Source organism: Zootoca vivipara, chromosome 2, assembly GCF_963506605.1.
Source record: "Zootoca vivipara chromosome 2, rZooViv1.1, whole genome shotgun sequence".
Lineage (NCBI taxonomy): Eukaryota > Metazoa > Chordata > Lepidosauria > Squamata > Lacertidae > Zootoca > Zootoca vivipara.
The window spans coordinates 112,197,037-112,214,309 of NC_083277.1; the positions used below are offsets into that span (position 1 = coordinate 112,197,037).

At 46.0% G+C, this 17,273-nt stretch overlaps 1 protein-coding gene across 3 annotated transcripts in view; it reads left to right on the forward strand.

Moving 5' to 3' along the window:
- Nucleotides 1-1,616: 1,616 nt before the first annotated feature.
- SP1 (Sp1 transcription factor) overlaps nucleotides 1,617-17,273 on the forward strand; it is a 30,340-nt gene continuing 14,683 nt past the window's right edge. Inside the window, exons 1-3 of one of the 3 annotated variants that reach the window (XM_035100617.2) lie at nucleotides 1,617-1,743; nucleotides 4,332-4,420; nucleotides 5,290-6,727. In XM_035100617.2, the coding sequence (XP_034956508.1) occupies nucleotides 1,737-1,743; nucleotides 4,332-4,420; nucleotides 5,290-6,727 (1,534 nt within the window). In that variant the 5' untranslated portion in view covers nucleotides 1,617-1,736. Of the gene's footprint in view, nucleotides 1,744-2,083; nucleotides 2,316-4,331; nucleotides 4,421-5,289; nucleotides 6,728-17,273 lie in introns of those variants that run through there. The other 2 variants (XM_035100635.2, XM_035100626.2) reach the window with 2 other exon arrangements.

Here is a 17,273-nt window from a genome sequence, read left to right on the forward strand (position 1 = left end):
AATTCTTGGTAAAACAGTTAAAAGCAGCTATTCAAAACAACATTCAAAATTAAAACCAGTGATAAACTAAAACCAGATCAAAAGACATCTGTGTAGCAGCACAGTTGTAGAGCTGGAAGGTATCCTGATGGTCATCTAGTCCAACCCCCTGCAATGCAGGTTTGTCTAACAAAAAATACTTTTAGTAGATGCTGAAAAGGGTACAGTGAAGGTGCCTGCCTGATGTCAACCAGCAGTGAGTTCCAAAGTTTAGGTGCTGCCACACTACAAGATTGATTTCTTACAATTGCATGACATATTAAGTGGCACCTGTAACTGACTCATTGGGTATTTGGGTAAACATGTGTGGAACTGAAATGCATCTTCCACTGACAACAGTGGGGTTTCAGTGTAGACCAACACAGGTATGAAACCAGGAGAAAAAGAGGTTGTGAGGAAAGCGAACACCTTTAACTATTGGCTTTGGTAACAAAAATAACACAGAAGAAACAGATCTGCCTAAAAACCCTGGCCCTTAAACTCACGTGCCTCTGAGCACGTGCAGAGTGACCCGCTCCTTTTCTGAAGGGCACCGTTTCTAATTTCTGTGGCAGCTGCTTTAAAAAGCGTGTTATGCGCAACACGTGAGAAAAGAACAGCGCCTGTCCATTCCTCCTCCCCGGGTCTCCATCTTCTTTTCGCTGGCGAATAGCGCAAAAAAATTAACCGTCTCGCCCAGCCACTAAAGTTATGACCGGATGTGAGACCTTTTCGCCAATTCCCAGGAAGAAAAAAACCCCACTCGCGTCACTTCTCGTTACATAACCGCTTCATTAAATGGAGGAAAAAGGCGGGACGTCGCGCTCTGCGCCTGAGCTAAAATGGCGCCATCCGTCACCTTTTCCTTAAAAAACCACCACAACCCGCAGGGACCCCCTCGCCCATTGGCCAATTTAAGGAGGTCCCTCTTCCTCATTGGGGCAGACTGTTTTTCTCCTCTCTCTTCTTGGCGCTGTTTGGCTAAGCGTTCCATCACTCTGAAACGCGTCTTTCCCTCACCATTCTCTCTGCGGAAGCTGATTGGCTACATTCCGTGTCATCTCCCGCATTATCCCCGGCCTCCCCAAACCCACCTTGCGAAACGGTCTTGTGGGCGGAGGGGAGAGCCTCAGCCGTGATTGGATTACAGGCAATTCAATCACGAGTTAAGCTGCACAATTTCATCACGCCCGTTCAGGCCTCAGAATCCCCCTCCCGCGTAGTCATCGATTGGCTACGATGTTATTAGTTTTGCCTCCTGCCCTCTCCACTCGCAACAGCTAGTTCAGAAAAGCTTTCGGCCAAGCCCCGCCTCCCACGCCCTCCCGCCATTGGGTGGGGCCTCACCCAGAGGCGTTTCCCGAAAGGCCTACAGCCGCGGAGCTGTTCGTAAATCACTCCTGCTCCTCTCTCACTTCCCCCTCCCGCCCCGCGCGCGGGCGGGCGCCAAACCCCGCCTCGTTTCCGCCCTAATGGCCGGGCGTCACGCCACTCACGGCTAACCCCCGCCTCCCGCCGTCCCCTCCTGGCTCCGTGATTGGGTGCCTCGGCGTGAGGCGTGCCCTCGAGTTCGGGGCCGTGTCGGCGCAAGCTCCCTCCCCTCGCCAACCCTTTGGCGGTCACCGGTGGGGTTAGGCTGCCTCGTCACCGACTTCGCTGCCCCCCGCCCCGCCCACCCCTCTGGCGCCACTTGGGTTCGCCTCCCCCCTTCGGCCAACATGAGCGGTAAGGACGGGACCATCGCGGCCGGGCGGGGGGCGCCGCCTCCCTCCCCTCTCCCGCGCCCCGCCCCGCCCAGCCCCCCGGGCGGAGGGACCCGGGCGGGGGAGGGGTAACGAGCCCGGCTGAGGGGAGGGCAAGCCGGGAGCCGCCGAGGGCAGGGGAAGCCCTTCGGGGAGGGGCCCGCGGAAAGGGGAGCGGGGCTAGTGGATTGGGGGGTGGAGGAAGCAGAGGAGGAGGAGGAGGAGGGCAAGTCGCCTCAGGGAGCAGGGGAGGGGCAGGGCCCAGCGCGCGGGGCGGGGGTGTGCTAGGGGGGGGTGTCCAGGGCGGGACCAGGTGGGGGCAGGAATACGGCTGGGGGTGGGAATTTCCCGGCGGGAAGGAAGGAGCAGCCTCCGCCGTAGCAGCAGCTCCTCCACCACCGGAGGAGCCTCCGTCGCCGTGCGGCCCAAAGCCGAGAGGCAGAAGCAGGCGGTTGTGTCTTGGGGTGCGTGTTTAAAGGAAAGGGAAAATAGGTTTCCTTAAACTGCACGACTTGAGCCAGGGCTCAAGCCGCGCTAATTATCAGAATAACCGAGGTTAGTAAAGGAGCGGCGGAGCGTTCCTGAGCATGTGCAAGTTGCTTCCCCTCGCGCGTGGGTTTCCCTCACGAGGTCGCCCGCATGGAGTGGTGGTGGGGCGGGGGGAGGCCGGCAGGAATAAGTATAGCTGGGCTAAGCACTTTGCTTCCGAGGTGGAGCATGAGGGTGGCGGGTTCGAGCCCCACGTTGGGCCAAAGATTCCTGCATTGTAATGGGGTTTGGGCTGGAGAGCCTCGTTGTCCCTTCCAACTCTACGATTTGGTTGACAGAAACTCAAGAGAGGCCTAGGCCCATATGCCAGACACACATCTCCTAAATATAGGAAGGCAGTCTTCTTTTTTAAAACACACCATGTACACTTGGATTTTCCACATAATTTCCCCTGTGCTGTCTTCCATAAACTTTGTTTGGGGCCTTAGAATAAGGTTGTATTCACTTGGAACTCTTTGTTGCTTAGGACTTGAAACTTTGCTTGGCAAGCTTTGCTATACACTAAGAGTATGCAAGACTTAGAGTGGTGCAGAGCTCCTTGTTGGGTCAACTGCGAGTCAGAAATTTGCATAACTCCTGTGCCATTTGGGACTGACTCATGCAGCTGCTTCCCCAGGTCCAGACAGATATTTTTTTTAAATGGCTTCATACCTGAAAGGTATGAAGGCGGTTCCAGGGTATCTTGATACATCACTACCAAATAAAGAAGTGTGTTTCAGCAAGGGGGGTACCATTTTTCTTATAGCAGCATGCCACTGAAAATTAAAATTTTAGTGACATGGTGTGGGGAAGGCTTATAGAAATTCCCCTTGGGGGCAAACCCCCCCCCCCAATATGCAGATCCAAAGGGCACTCTGAAAATACTGGGTGGTACGTATTTCCAACTGAGTTTTAAATACTGAAACAGGGAAAAAGCTGTTCATGTTGTATATTATAGTATGGGAGCTCAAAGTCTATTGGGTGTGCTAAGAAGATTGTTTCCCACATGGCTTTCAGCCTGAGTTATTTGCCAGATTTGCTCTTTATTTAGGTGCGTCTCTAGAGCTTGAAAAATTGCTTCTCTACCAGTAGTGAGGAGGAAGTGACCCTTGTGGAGCAAGAGAGGGAGGTTTTGGATATGACAATCCTTGAGTCACCATTTCTTTGCCTAGCCTGCTTTATGTGGTGGTTGTGAGTTTGTATGGCAAAAATTATGATTAACAGCAGCTTGGTTCAGTGAGGAGAGGCCATCTTATTTTCACATATGTGACAGCAGCTCCTTCTCCCACTACCCTGCCACCCCCATCTGACTTAATTTTTCATTGATGATACATGATGCATATCACCCCCTTCTGGTATATTGGTTGGTGCCCTTTAAAGGCTAACTGAGATGTTATTGTTGCATTTGTACCCTGCCCTTTCTTGAAGGAGCTCATGATATCATTCCTTCTCATCCTCTGAACAGTTCTTTAAGGTATGTCAAGCTGAGACTTGCTCAGGGACGCTCATAAACTTCGTAGCTAAGCAGGAATTGGAGTATGGATCTTCCTGGTCCAATCCCAGCACTGTTCACTACACTGGTGCTTTTTGTTTTCTCTAACATCTGCCCCACAACACACTCATAGCTGCCAAGTTTTCCCTTTTCTCGCGAGGAAGCCTATTCAGCATAAGGGAATTTCCCTTAAAAAAAGGGAGAACTTGGCAGCTATGCACACTCTTTTCCTTCTGCTCCCCTGCCCCCAGATCTTAACTCAAGGTTAGCTCTACAGGGTGCTAGATGCTTTTCAGCATATTTTCCAAAGGCAAGGTACTTATATTTTCCATTATCCAATACAACACCGGGTGCATGACTTGAGTTGTCTGCAGTGAAGTGAATTACTTAACAGTAACTTCTTAGAATGCTCAAAGTCCCTATTTTTAAAAACCTGTATTTTCAAACTGTGTCCTTCCTCCTGGTAGAGCTGCTTGCTTTGTAGTACGTGTTTGACCATTCTGTCTTCACTCTTTTCTTTTTTCCTTCCTGCACCCTCAATTCCCATGCAGACCATGATATTTCAGAAGAAATGGTTATTGTCAAAACTGAGAAGGTAGAAGAAAGCTGCAGTAATGATGGACGGAACTGTGAGGGCCAGGTAAGTGTGGGCTCTAAAATAGGCAACGGTTTCTGTGTGTATGCGGGGAGCTTTGATGCATATTATGATGAAATGTTCTCGTTTACAGTTTCATTGGATGATATGGGTTAGTCCCTCGCACGCCTCATGAACATGCTCTGAAATGCTAGAATTCTTGCAGCCTTTTGTGCTTGGAGACTGAGCAGGGGGGAAATAGAGAGAGCAATGTTTGCATCTATTTTGTTAGACACAGCAGTGATAGAAGATGGTGGGTTAATTAAAGGCTGCTCGTCCAGATTCTAGCAGTGCCTCCGTGAGCTTTATAATATGAACCTCCTCATTTAAGAATTGTTGGACTGTGCAGCTGTCTTGCCCAGGGTGCCTTTGGTTTGTGGGTTCAGTGGCTGATCAGATGGCTATGGGAGACCAGCAAGCAGGATTTGAGCACAAGAAGATGGCTTCCAGCATCTGGTATTTAGAAGTACAGTATTGCTGCCTCCTGTGGAGGCAAAGCATAGCCATCTTGGCCTTTGATAGTCCTATCCTCCATGAATCTGCCTAATCCTCTTTTAAAGCCATCTAGGTTGGTGGCTATCACTGCCTCCTGTGGGTTTTGAAGGCTGTTTGTGATTGGAAGTCACACTGTGGTGAAGGATGTATTTGTTAGAAATCTTCTTGGAGGTGAAAGCTGTTCTTCCCCCAGCTGATCCGTACTATGCTTGTGAGTCCAGTGGTTGCAGTCTCTGCTGTTTGTAGTGAGTGGTTCAACAGCTTCCAATAGGCTGTCTTGCTTGTATGCTCCTCCTTAGCTTTTCCTTGTTTTGTACAAACCCCCAGAAAGTGAGGCAAGTGCCTGACTCCTCCTCTCTCTGTCTTGTGTTTCCTGATAGGAGTCCCAGCCTTCCCCTCTGGCTCTGCTGGCTGCAACATGCAGCAGGATTGAATCTCCCAATGAGAATGCTGATGGATCACAGGGACAACAAGGAGGCTCAAATGAACTGGACCTTGCTGCTGCAACTCATATCTCCCAGAATGCAAATGGTTGGCAACTAATTTCTACTCCCTCTGGGACTTCTGACTCCCCCAAAGACCAAGGGAACACAAGCAATGAGGAGAATGATTCATCATCCAAAAACCGACCTGCTACCACTGGGCAGTATGTGGTTACTACCACCCCCAACATGCAGGGCCAGCAAGTCCTCACGGGCTTGCCAGGAATGATACCCAGTATTCAGTACCGGGTGATCCCCCAGTTTCAAACTGTGGATGGGCAACAGTTGCAGTTTGCCACCACCCCTACCCAAGTCAGCGTCCAACAGGATGCTAATGGCCAATTGCAGATCATCCCTGGGACGAACCAGCAGCTCATTACGAATCAGTCGGGGACAGGCAATATCCTGGCTGCCATGCCAAATCTTCTGCAGCAGGCTGTCCCCATTCAGGGAGTGAATGCCCTGTCAGGGCAGACTCAGTATGTCACTAATGTGCCACTGGCTTTGAATGGCAATATCACTTTGTTGCCTGTCAATAGCATTGCAGCCAGTTTGGCACCCACTTCTCAGTCGGTTACTATAAGCACCTCTGGCTCTAGCGAGAGTGGCTCTCAACCAGCAACATCTGGCACCTCTGTCAGTTCCTCCAGCACAGCTGTGTCCCAGGCCAATTCTGCCGCTTTCTTTACCAATGCCAACAGCTACAATACCACTACCACAACAGGTAATTTGAGCATCATGAATTTTTCCACCAGCGGCACTCTGGGAACAAACGTTCAGGTGCAGGCGCCTCAGAGGACAGGAAGTGCTCAAAATACTGATGCTCTGCAGTTGGCTGGAGTGACAGTCCAGCAAGGGCAGCAGAAAGATGCTGATCAAAACCAGCAGCAACAGCAGCAGCAGATTCTGGTGCAGCCTCAGCTTGTTCAAGGAGGGCAAGCTGGCCAGACTTTTACTACCCAAGATGCCTTGCAGAACCTGCAGATCCAGGCTCTCCCCAACGCTGGTCCAATCTTTATTCGAACACCCACTATGGGGCCAAACGGGCAGGTGAGCTGGCAGACGATTCAGCTGCAGAATCTTCAGGTTCAGAACCCACAAGCTCAGACAATCGCTTTGGCTCCCGTGCAAGGAGTCTCCCTGGGGCAGACAGGGAGCACCAACACGACGCTGACCCCCATCGCTTCTGCCTCTCTGCCCAGTGGCACTGTCACTGTAAATGCCGCTCAGCTTTCCTCTGTGCCAGGCCTTCAGACCATTAACCTGGGGGCCCTGGGATCTGGGATCCAGCTTCATCAGCTGCAAGGGCTTCCACTCACTATAACAAATGCCACAGGTAAGTGGGAGATTTTAGCAAGGCATATGGTTGGGGTTGAGATCAGTTTCTATTTTAGAAGGGCAGGTTTCTGCCCTTCATTGCTAGTGGAAATGCATTGGAAGTGTCAGTGCAAACATGCTGAAGATTGCAAATGAGGACACAAATAACAAAACGTACAGTTGCATTTCCAGTTCTGAAAATGTCCAATTCAGTGTATCAGAATTTTCAAGGCTTTGCCGTATTATTACAGTATGCCCAGTTGAGGGTTGTGTCATATTTGAGGGCCACTGTTTCAGAAAGTTTTAAACTTTTAGAATGTCCATATCTTGCGGTATACTATGGCACTAATGCCAGTTATAATAACATCATAAATTTATGTTGGGACCTTCCATGCAGAAGACTATTTATTCTCATTTTCTTTCACTAATCATCATCATCATCATAATTTATTCTTTATACCCTGCCCATCTGGCTGGGTTTCCCCAGTAATATTCTAGGTAGCTTTAGATGACTGCTAATGCTATGATGGCTGGCTGCCTATAAATATACTTTATAATGCTTGTGACTATGTAGAGAGCTGGCCATTTCTGGAGTGACCAGCGAAGTGGCAAAGCAGATCTGGCACACTCCCAGGAGTTGTGAAGGAGTGTAAAAATGCTTCTCTTATTTCTTTCTCCACATAAGCTGCTTTTGTGTAGTATGATCTCATGTAGCTGCAAAATGTGTAAATATCAAATCTGAACCCAACACGTAGATCTTTTCCATCCAGTCACTTCCCTCCTTCCTGGTGGAGTAATGACCGGATAGAAAAGACCCTCAAGTTTGCCTGGATCCACAAAGCTGCAGCGCGCACACCCACACCTACACCCACACACACCCCACAGCATGATTAAGCAATGCTACAGGGAAACAACTTCCACCCAGCTGCAGAAAATGTCCTAAAGCAAACCCTTGCCCCCAAGATCTACAGAGATGGCTGAATGACTTAGGCTTTGCCATGTTTGGAGGGTTTGAGGGGATGGGGAGAAATTGATGCCATAAGTGATTGGCTCTCCATCTGGTTGCATTAACCAAGCTGTGATTTATTTATTCTTTTTGAGGCTCCCTGTGTACAATCAGTCATTTAAATGTGGAATTTCCCTACATTTGTTCATGTAGCGTAACAGTATAACACAAGATTTATAAATACAGCCACTGGTTAGGGATCCAGTCACTGTGCTCCCGCTTTCTGAGATCACTGTTTTCAAAGTTCACTGAGGATGCTTTATGCATTGTTAAGTCCTCCCTTGCTCAGTGATATCAGTGGATGGCAAAGAATGTGCAAGTATAACCCTTGTGGCTTGGGAATTCAGGATTGCACATATGGAAAAGGAATAGGAGAAATTCCAGAAGCAGAAGAGGAGTGGTGAGGGAAAAGAATAAACATGTTGTGTTGAGTCACAAATGCCAATGAGCTCAGAGTAGCTCTCAAATAAGTGTGTCCAGGGTTGTAGCTTAGCTGTGTTACATTCACTCTTGTGACGTGATGTGGAATTGGAACCTAAATAAATTCAAAAGATCTGAAAGCATAAAATAATAGATATTTATTACATTAACTTTAGGGTGAGACCTCTGGGACTTGAAAGCAGCAAATGAATAAATTGTGTGCTGTTGACACAGGGCTAAACCACATGTTACAGTGAAGCTTAGTATTTAGAGTTCCTAACATAATTCCCCTTTTCTAAAGTCTGAGGTATGGGCTGCTGAGAGGGGGATATAATCTCCCATATCCCTTAGTGCAGGCATCCCCAAACTCTGCCCTCCAGCTGTTTTGGGACTACAATTCCCATCATCCCTGACCACTGGTCCTGCTAGCTAGGGATGATGGGAGATGATGGGAGAAGTTTTCCTCTCTGTGAGGAGGAGGAGGAGCTCCAGGGGGACGGTTGGAGGGGAGTGCTGCTTTTACTGAAAAAAGATTATGTCCTTCACCAGACCTTGATAGTCAGTCCAAGGATAGATCACATGTCGCTGTGCTCTTTGTTGTTGTAGATGTCTGACCTATGTCTGCAGTCATAGAAGCAAAATAATGTGTGAACCAACAGCTCATTGGTTTTGGCCATGACTACTCCCAGGATCTGTAATGCTTAAACAGGGATGGGGAATCATTGCATCTGCAGGTGTTTCTGGACTTCCAACTTACATCGCCAGTGCCTGTTAGCCATTCTGACTAGTGCTGTGATTGGAGCTGGAGCCCAGTAACAACTGGAGGGCCAAAGGTTCCATACCCTTGCTCTGAGACATGCACAAAAGTCAAGGAAGTTTGCTATGCTAAGATGTAGCTGGTAGTTGCATTGCCCTCATGAATGCTGATGTGGGTATAACACTTGGTTGCAGTACAGCCCAGCCTCAGCTTGCCTGTTACATATGACAGATGTCAGGTTGTGGGTAATAACTGGGTTTTTGTGTCACATTATCTGCAAATACAACCCTTGTTTTGCATTTGCATTTCTTAAAAATGAGAATAAAGTGTTTTAGCCCTTTTGGTTGTAGACAAAAGAAACCCTAAAGCAGTGGTTGCCAAACTTGGCCCTTCAGCTGTTTTGGAACTACAATTCCCACAATCCCTGGCCACTGGGCCTGTTAGCTAGGGATGATGGGAGTTGTAGTCCATGATGGGTGGCTAAGTTTGGCCACCACTGAAGTGTCTGACATTAAGTTTTCCAGTAGTACAGGCATGTCCAAAGTCTGTTTTGGGGGCCTAATCCGGCCCGCCGGCTGGTTTAATCCGGCTCCTGTGGCAGTTTTTTTCCTGGGGTAAAATCCTAAAAAAACCTCAACAACTTCAGTCCTTCACTTCATCAAATCTGGCCCTCTTTGAAAAAAGTTTGGACACCACTGCTAAGTGTTCGTCCTGAGCTGTGCAGTTTCGTCCTGAGCTGTGCAGTTTGTCTCTTGGGCAAAGGATAATTGTGTGAGCTAAACTGAGATTTGAACTAGGAACGGCTGGCTCATAACTGACCCCCACAGCATGGTGACATTAACCATTTAGATTCATAATCAGTCCAGCACAGACAGGGCATTGCATACAGCAGCATTTGCCAACTGGGTGCCCTCCGGATATTTCAAACTACAGTTCCCATCAGCCCCAGAACCATATTGGACAGGTCAACTCCATCAGTTCTGGGGTGAGAGACCAGCTCCATCAGGCACCTCCTGCCCCTGAACTGTGACAGCTGGTCATCATACAAACAGCTGTTTAATAATTGGTGCCTTAGTTCAGGTTTAGATTTTCCTCTTCCCTCCCTGTACCTCTTCTCTTTAATGTCACTTTTTTATTGTAAGCCTGTGGGTAGGGTGTGGGGTACAAATGCTGTAAATAAATAGATAAGATAAAGGAGATTTTTACACAGCTATACAGTGTGGGATTAGTTTGAATGTATATTTAGAAAGACAAAGGAAGGATGTAGTATGGCTATGATATCACTGTTGAAATGTGTAACATTCAGAATGCCACAAAGGCTGCTATTTGTTACAAAGGGCCACTGGTGAGCAAAAAGTATGATTCTGTTGCAAACAGTCTGTACTCTTAAGACAGCAGATTAAAAACAAGACCATAGATTTGTATAAAGGTACTCTAAAACTAGCTGTTGGCACTCAGAATGTACAGCCTTGTTTTGAAAGAGATCTAATACTGCTTGGAAAAAGTAATTCTGTTTGGAAAGCCTCTCTTGTTTGTTCTTGCTCCTATTTTGCATTGGTTTCTGGGAATGGTGCATGTTTAAACATTAAGTAGTGCATTTGAAAAGAAGTTTCTCCAGTGAGTTGGAGAAACAGAATGATTTTTAAGTGTTGCCTAGTTTAGCTTCTCTTTCTTTCACAAAGGGTAATTAAGCTGCTTTGGAGATACTGTTTTTGTAATGTGCAGAGCTGCAGGTGAGGTTTTTGTTCTTGGCATCTTTCCACATAGCTGCTTGTTTGCAAATGTCTCCCTCATTAGTAGTCATGGTTTAGTGTACATCCTGCTTCTCTCCCATTGTGGTGTATCAGATTTTCATGCTGAGAAGGCTAGATCATATTCAGATTATTAGAAGAATATTGTGTCCTCAAAAATATGTTGAGGCAGTCTGAACTCTGCACCAAGAAAAGTGAAATTCTGTGGCCCACAAAAATGGCATATTTACTTAATTTATTTTTGATTAACAGTTTCTCATTCTGCAAATCGTGGGCAAGGATGTTTACAGGGCAGTAAAGTTCTGCCTTCTGACCACAGGAAGCCTTATTGAGCAATTCCTTATTGAGATTTCAGCAGACATTGCCCACACACTTCAAACATATCTTCACAGCCGCAAGGGGTAGATTAAAACACCTTCTTTATATAAAAAAGGGGGGAGGGAAGCTCAGCTCCCTACAAAGCTGAATTCAATGCCCAGTGCCACATTGCCACTTTTCTGCATTCCACTTTTCTGCATGTGCACTGCCCATCTTGAGCCTACTGAATGTGATGGTAGAGTGTGGGGTAGTTGGGAACAGGGCATGGTTGTCGTGCTTCCAGTACATGCCTTATTTTGGTTTCTTTGAATGCTTGTTTTGACCCAGTCTTTCATGTTACAGCTGCTTTTAGCCGTTCATTTCCTCTTCTCTTGACTTCCATTGGAGTTGCCAGCATCCTATTGCCCTAATGCAGGGTTCCTCAACTTGGGTCTCCAGCTGTTTTTGGACTACAACTCCCATCATCCATAGCTAGCAGGGATGATTGGAATTGTAGTCCAAAAACAGCTGGAGACCCAAAGTTGGGGAAACCTTGCCCTAATGTTTTGATGTTGGCCTGACATTTCATGGTGATTGGTGACAAAGGAGAAGTTCATAGAATCATAGAGTTGGAAGAGACCACAAGGGCCATCCAGTCCAACCCCCTGCCAAGCAGGAAACACCATCAAAGCATTCTTGACATATGGCTGTCAAGCCTCTGCTTAAAGACCTTCAAAGAAGGAGACTCCACCACACTCCTTGGTAGCAAATTCCACTGCCGAACAGCTCTTACTGTCAGGAAGTTCTTCCTAATGTTTAGGTGGAATCTTCTTTCTTGTAGTTTGAATCCATTGCTCTGTGTCTGCTTCTCTGGAAGAATTTGTACGAAGAACAGTGGAACTACATGTGTTCGTGTTCTAGGTGTCTGTTCAGGCTTTTATATAACACATGTTCAGTAGATTTCAGTAGATTTTATATATTATTACAAGCTTGCATCAATTAGAACTGAGACTAGAAACCTTAAGATAGTAACAGGCCGTTAACATAAAGTTACTTAAGAGCAGCACAGAAGAATGGCTAGAAAGCACATTAGTTGTGAAGTCTGACATCTAAGCTGTGCTCTCATCCACCTGTCACTTTTGGCCACTTTAAGGCCTTTCATCATGTAGGTGAGACTAGTCAAACTACTGTTTTAGTGTAAACCAGGCCACTTCTGGTGATAGAACGGCACCTTGAGTATGGCTTACTAATATTCAGCATGGTGATTAGCCAACACTGAGCTAGTTTGCAAAATTAAACACTCTGAAAGGCAAGTTTGAAGAGAGACAAGGATGTCTGTTAAAGAAAGAACAGTGAGCAAAAAGGCGAAAATTACCGTATCTTTAATTCATTCTGCTCAACTAGAGAGCAAATGTATTCTAAAGGATAATTCATGGTAGTCATGTGTGAGATTTAGAACAATCATTGTTTTATTTAAAAACTAAAAATATATATCAAAGGGAGCATATATATGAGCTGCAGTTCATCATGCTTGTGAACAAATAAGTAAGCTTTGCAGATTGCAACACATATGCATTGTGTCCTAATTCTTTCTAGCATGGTTCTTCAAACAAAGCAAACTAGAAAGTTGAGCTTCTGAAATCAAGTTGTTTGCACAGGAGCTAACTGCATCTTTCAACTTACTTGCTTTACCCTGTCTCTGTGGTGAGATGTGGGGCTCTTGCCTTTTTTAGTGCACAAGATATTTAATAAGTGAAGTGTTTTTTAAATAAGGAAAGAGTGTTTTAGTACACAGAATGTCTAGGCCCGAAGACAACTCTGTTCTTTCAGTGGCTCTGCACAAACGTTCATTGTGCCATTAGGCCATGAACAGGACACTAAGGCAAATTGCATGACTGTGTTCCAGTTTGGGTGCTTACTTCCTTTCAACCCAAAGGTGACTACCGGTAGGAATCTGTGACTGTCCAGATATTATTGGACTGCAACTCCCATCAGCTATAGCCAGCATGGCCCATGGTTAGAGGTATTCCAACAACAGGTGAAGGGCCATGCCTGCATTTTAACTATAGGTGGCATTTGGGTATATTGGCATTTGATCGTGTTGATAGTCCAGTGGAAGACATTTATTTGTAAAACTGTTGTGCAAGGGGAGGAACTTTAAAAAGTTATCTCGGCATAGATATTTCTTCACAGCTGGATAGCTAAGTTGGTTAGACGAGTGGTTTTTAACCAGGGTGCCTTGAATGATGGTCAGGGGTGCCGTGGGCAACCCTGGCCTCTGTCCCTCTTTCCTTCCCTCCCTTTTCTGATGCCTTCTCACATCTCTGCCTCCCAAAAGCTTGCACAGCTGTTTATTGCAGCAGCCCTGGCTATAAGCTCCACAGACAAATGTTGTCTCTGGGAGGCACTTCTCTTTGGGGTGGGGGTGCAGTTCGGAGACCAGGGCCGGCGGCGGCAGCTGCCCAGAGAAGAGGGGAGAGGAGGCTGAGGGAACGCTCCACAAGGGAGGGTGTTTGAAAAAGGGTGAGAGGCTGCCAGCTCTGCAGGCAAGGGGTGACAAAGCTGGGCTCCTGAGCCCCACAGGGTGCCACAGAAAGAATGCAGTTGGTTAAGGGACTCAAAAAGGTTGAAAACCTCTGGGTTAGAGCAATAGTGTTGATAACACCAAGGTCGCAGGTCCGATCACCATATGAAACAGCTGCATATTCCTGCATTGCAGGGGGTTGGACTTGATGATCCTCAGGGTCAATTCCAACGCTATGATTCAATGCTTTCTGTAAAGGTTGTGCTTTGGGTGAGTTCATCAATGGGAAGCCACATGGTTCCCTTGGATTGGAGTGCAGGAGAGAGGCCCATGAGCTATGCAATGACACAGAATTGCCCCCACCTTCTCTCCTGATGTCTTGGATGGCAGTTGGCCGGGAGGGGGGGAGTTCATATATAACACAGCAAGCACTGAATTGGTGCTACCGGTATCTCACTCAATGCAAACTTTCCAAAAACGGCTGGCCATGATCACCGCATTAAATAAAAAATTAAAGTAATCCTGGTAACACATGGTAAAAACAACAACCTGACACTTTTTAATCCTTCCTCTTGTATTCTTCCTTAACTCATACTTGAAGTATGGGGCAATACTGGCTTCTTTTGTTTTAACACTCCAGTCTGCTTTGTGAATATGTGTGCTGGCACCAACCCTAAAATAAAGCAGTTGAGCAAAACTCACTTTATTTGGAGGACAGCATTGACAGGTTTTGGGCTTTTAGTCCCAAGTTACCAAATTTTTCTTATTGATGACTCTGCAAACTTTGAGGCTTAGAGTCTAGCACTTCATGCAGAATATGTTAATTTTGTGTATGCATGCAATAAAGTAGGGAGATCAGTGTTTAGCAACTTTGTGAACTTTGACCAGAGGATTCTTGGGCAAGAACTGCCCTCTGCAGCATGCCCACATTTTCTCCTTTCAGTTCTCTACTCAGTCAATGATAAGCAGGAAAGACACCATGAGAGAGGGAGGATAGCTGAATTAGGCTTATAGTTTTGAGGATTAGCTGGTTTCAGCTTGCCCAACAAGAGAAGAGGCCTCAGTGCTTGGGAAGTTGCTTGTTCCTGGCCTCCCCAAGCTAGCAGCTGTAGCCTATGAAGGCCTTGGGGCGCAGCCCTCCCTGCACCTTTGCCAACTCTAGAGATAATCCTTTTTGGATTTGATGGTAGCCCCATCTCACCCTAAGAGGTTAGAGTTCAGACTTCCCTAGGGCATCCTGCTTCTCTTCCATCTCCAGTTGCATTGAATCTGATTTCTATCCAATTAGCCATTTGCTAGTACCGTACTTTGGTCTAGCTAACCAAAAACTATCCATGACGTTGTTGTTGGAAGGGTTGGCCTGTAATTGATAGCCATATGGGCACTTCCTAGCTTCTTTATTCTTTAAATGTTTCTGGTTGACAAACTGTGGTATCCACTCATTTTGTCTTGATGGTGCAGGTAATACAAGGTTGATGGGTGTAGAAAATCTGCTGCCATCAGAATATTCTGGCTATCACAGAATTTTACAGAGGGTTTTGAAAAGTCCATGAATTGACTTGGGCAAAAACATAATTTCATTTGGTAGCTTCTCTTGTTCTCATTGATTATAAACACTGGAGTTTTTCCATAGAGCTGTCACCTGGGGGGGGGAATTAACTGATCTGTCATCTACCTCTTATGTCAGACTTTCGTATTATGAACACTTCAATATACTGTAGGTTCCTTTTGAGATACTAGAAAGGGAACTGGGAACTTTATAAGCAAAGAATATCACATAGTGTTGTGGTGGTGGTGGGGCATCTTTAATATTTACTCCTTCATTTTATTTAATGATGATGCAATGTAATGTAATGGAAATAGCCTAAAGAAATTAAAATGTGTGTGCCCTTAATTCTCAGCCTCACTTTGTTTAGAATTGCCCCTGCAGATGAATCAGCCAATGCTTTGATTAATCTGCAGTTTAAAGCTTGATTCATAATATTTTTTCTTCAGCCATCATCTCTGCTACTTGCGATGAAAGGGACCTGGATTGTGAGCTGGTACAGGGAACCTTAAGGAAGTGAGGTGTATTATTGTCCAGATGTACACAGGCATTCCAAGTGAAAAGCAGAAGAGCAAGTGCCTGATAAGAGAACACCTGTGACTTCTACTTTAGTGCTGGAAGGTAGTCGTGTAATTGGGATCTAGAATTTCCCTTACCCCTCTTTGTGTATCTTATTTTGATGCTTGGAAATTGAAACAAGAGTTGGGGCATGCCAGGGCTTGTGCAGAGACTGCACTTTTATCCCTTGGCTGGTAGAGGGCATTGCCGGTTTTGACATCAAGATAAACTCTCAACAAAATAAGAATTAAAGAAAGAGACAATCCAGGAGCAATTTGCAAGGCATGGGTTGAGAACACTAGGTGCAAGAGCAGGCAACAGGCACGGCCCTCCACAATTCTGTATGTGGCATTTAGGATTCTCTCCAGTCCAAATCTGCTACCAGCCCTCCTTGAGTGCTTTGCTTGCCTGGATTATGCCTCTTGTTTGCCTGGATGGAGAGGTGTGTAGAAACATCTGTGGCTGGAATGCAGCCTTTATTCTGGCCCTGCCCGCCCACCACTGGCATGCAGCCCCCCCCCAAGTTACCCACAAGGAAATACAGCCCTCAAGTTGAAAAAGGTTCCTGTCTCTAATGTAAGGTAATGTGGGGACAAAAGGCAAGGCAAATAAACCTTAAAATGCAACTTGTTTATAAGTGTACAGCAACAGACTCTGGAAGGCAGAATTCAGATTCCTAGAAGCCAGCGTCAGGTTCTCGTATTCCATAGATTCCCCCCCCCCCAACTCTCCCCTGGTGTTAGAAATAAGATACGCAATCTTGAGTAACTTCATAATCCTAACTTCAAGCAAATTAAGTCAGGCATCTGGACACAAATAAGTTTTCTAGAGAGCGAGAAAACCCTCCTTAGACTGACTAGAACCCCAGCACAGATTTTGAAGACTGGTGTATGCCAACGTCACTGTCTTCAGTAGGTCTCAAATCTCAGTGTAGTCCTCAAAAAAGGTTCAGTAACTAAACTGAAGTAATCTTACTCAGAACCAGCTCTACTAGTTTTTTTCAGATGTTTCTATGGCTACAAGAAACAGCAAATACATAAAAGAATGGGCACATTTTAACTCGTGTTGGATCCCAGTACCTAATACTGTACTGCAATTTGCTTGGCACATGAATCACAACTAGATTTGAAGCTCATTATTACTATTCATTAACTTGAAGCACAAAGTAAACAGAATAAAGTTTTACACAGCAATAAATATTTCTTTCATATGCTTGCCTCTTCTTAAAATAGTGTATTAATGTAAATCCTGTGCCTCATCACCAGTACTTCATTTATTTTAATATGTCATTTCCTCACATTTCTTCCATGTCTCTTTGCTTACAGTCCTCATATTGTACCATTTTAACATTTCCACCTGGAAGCAGATTTTTCTTTAGTGTGGTGAGCTAATAAACAAAAACCTGAGAGTTGTAATTTAGTCAAGTTTACAATTCAGACATACTGGTTTAGCAGGTCTCATGTTTGCGCAACTACCCGGTGTTACTGATGTCAGAACTTCCTTGTACGGCATGTACTCAGGGCAACACATAAGCTTGTTAATAGGGGGGCGAGAACATATTACTTAGACGAAAATGCAGTGAAGAGATAAAATAATTCCAGTGGTGCAATAGGTCAGTGTGTCTGGCTACTAACCAGAAAGTTGGTGGTTCAAGCCCACCCAGTGATGGCTGTGCTCAGGGTTCCTGGTTTGTGCAGCTGGTTGGA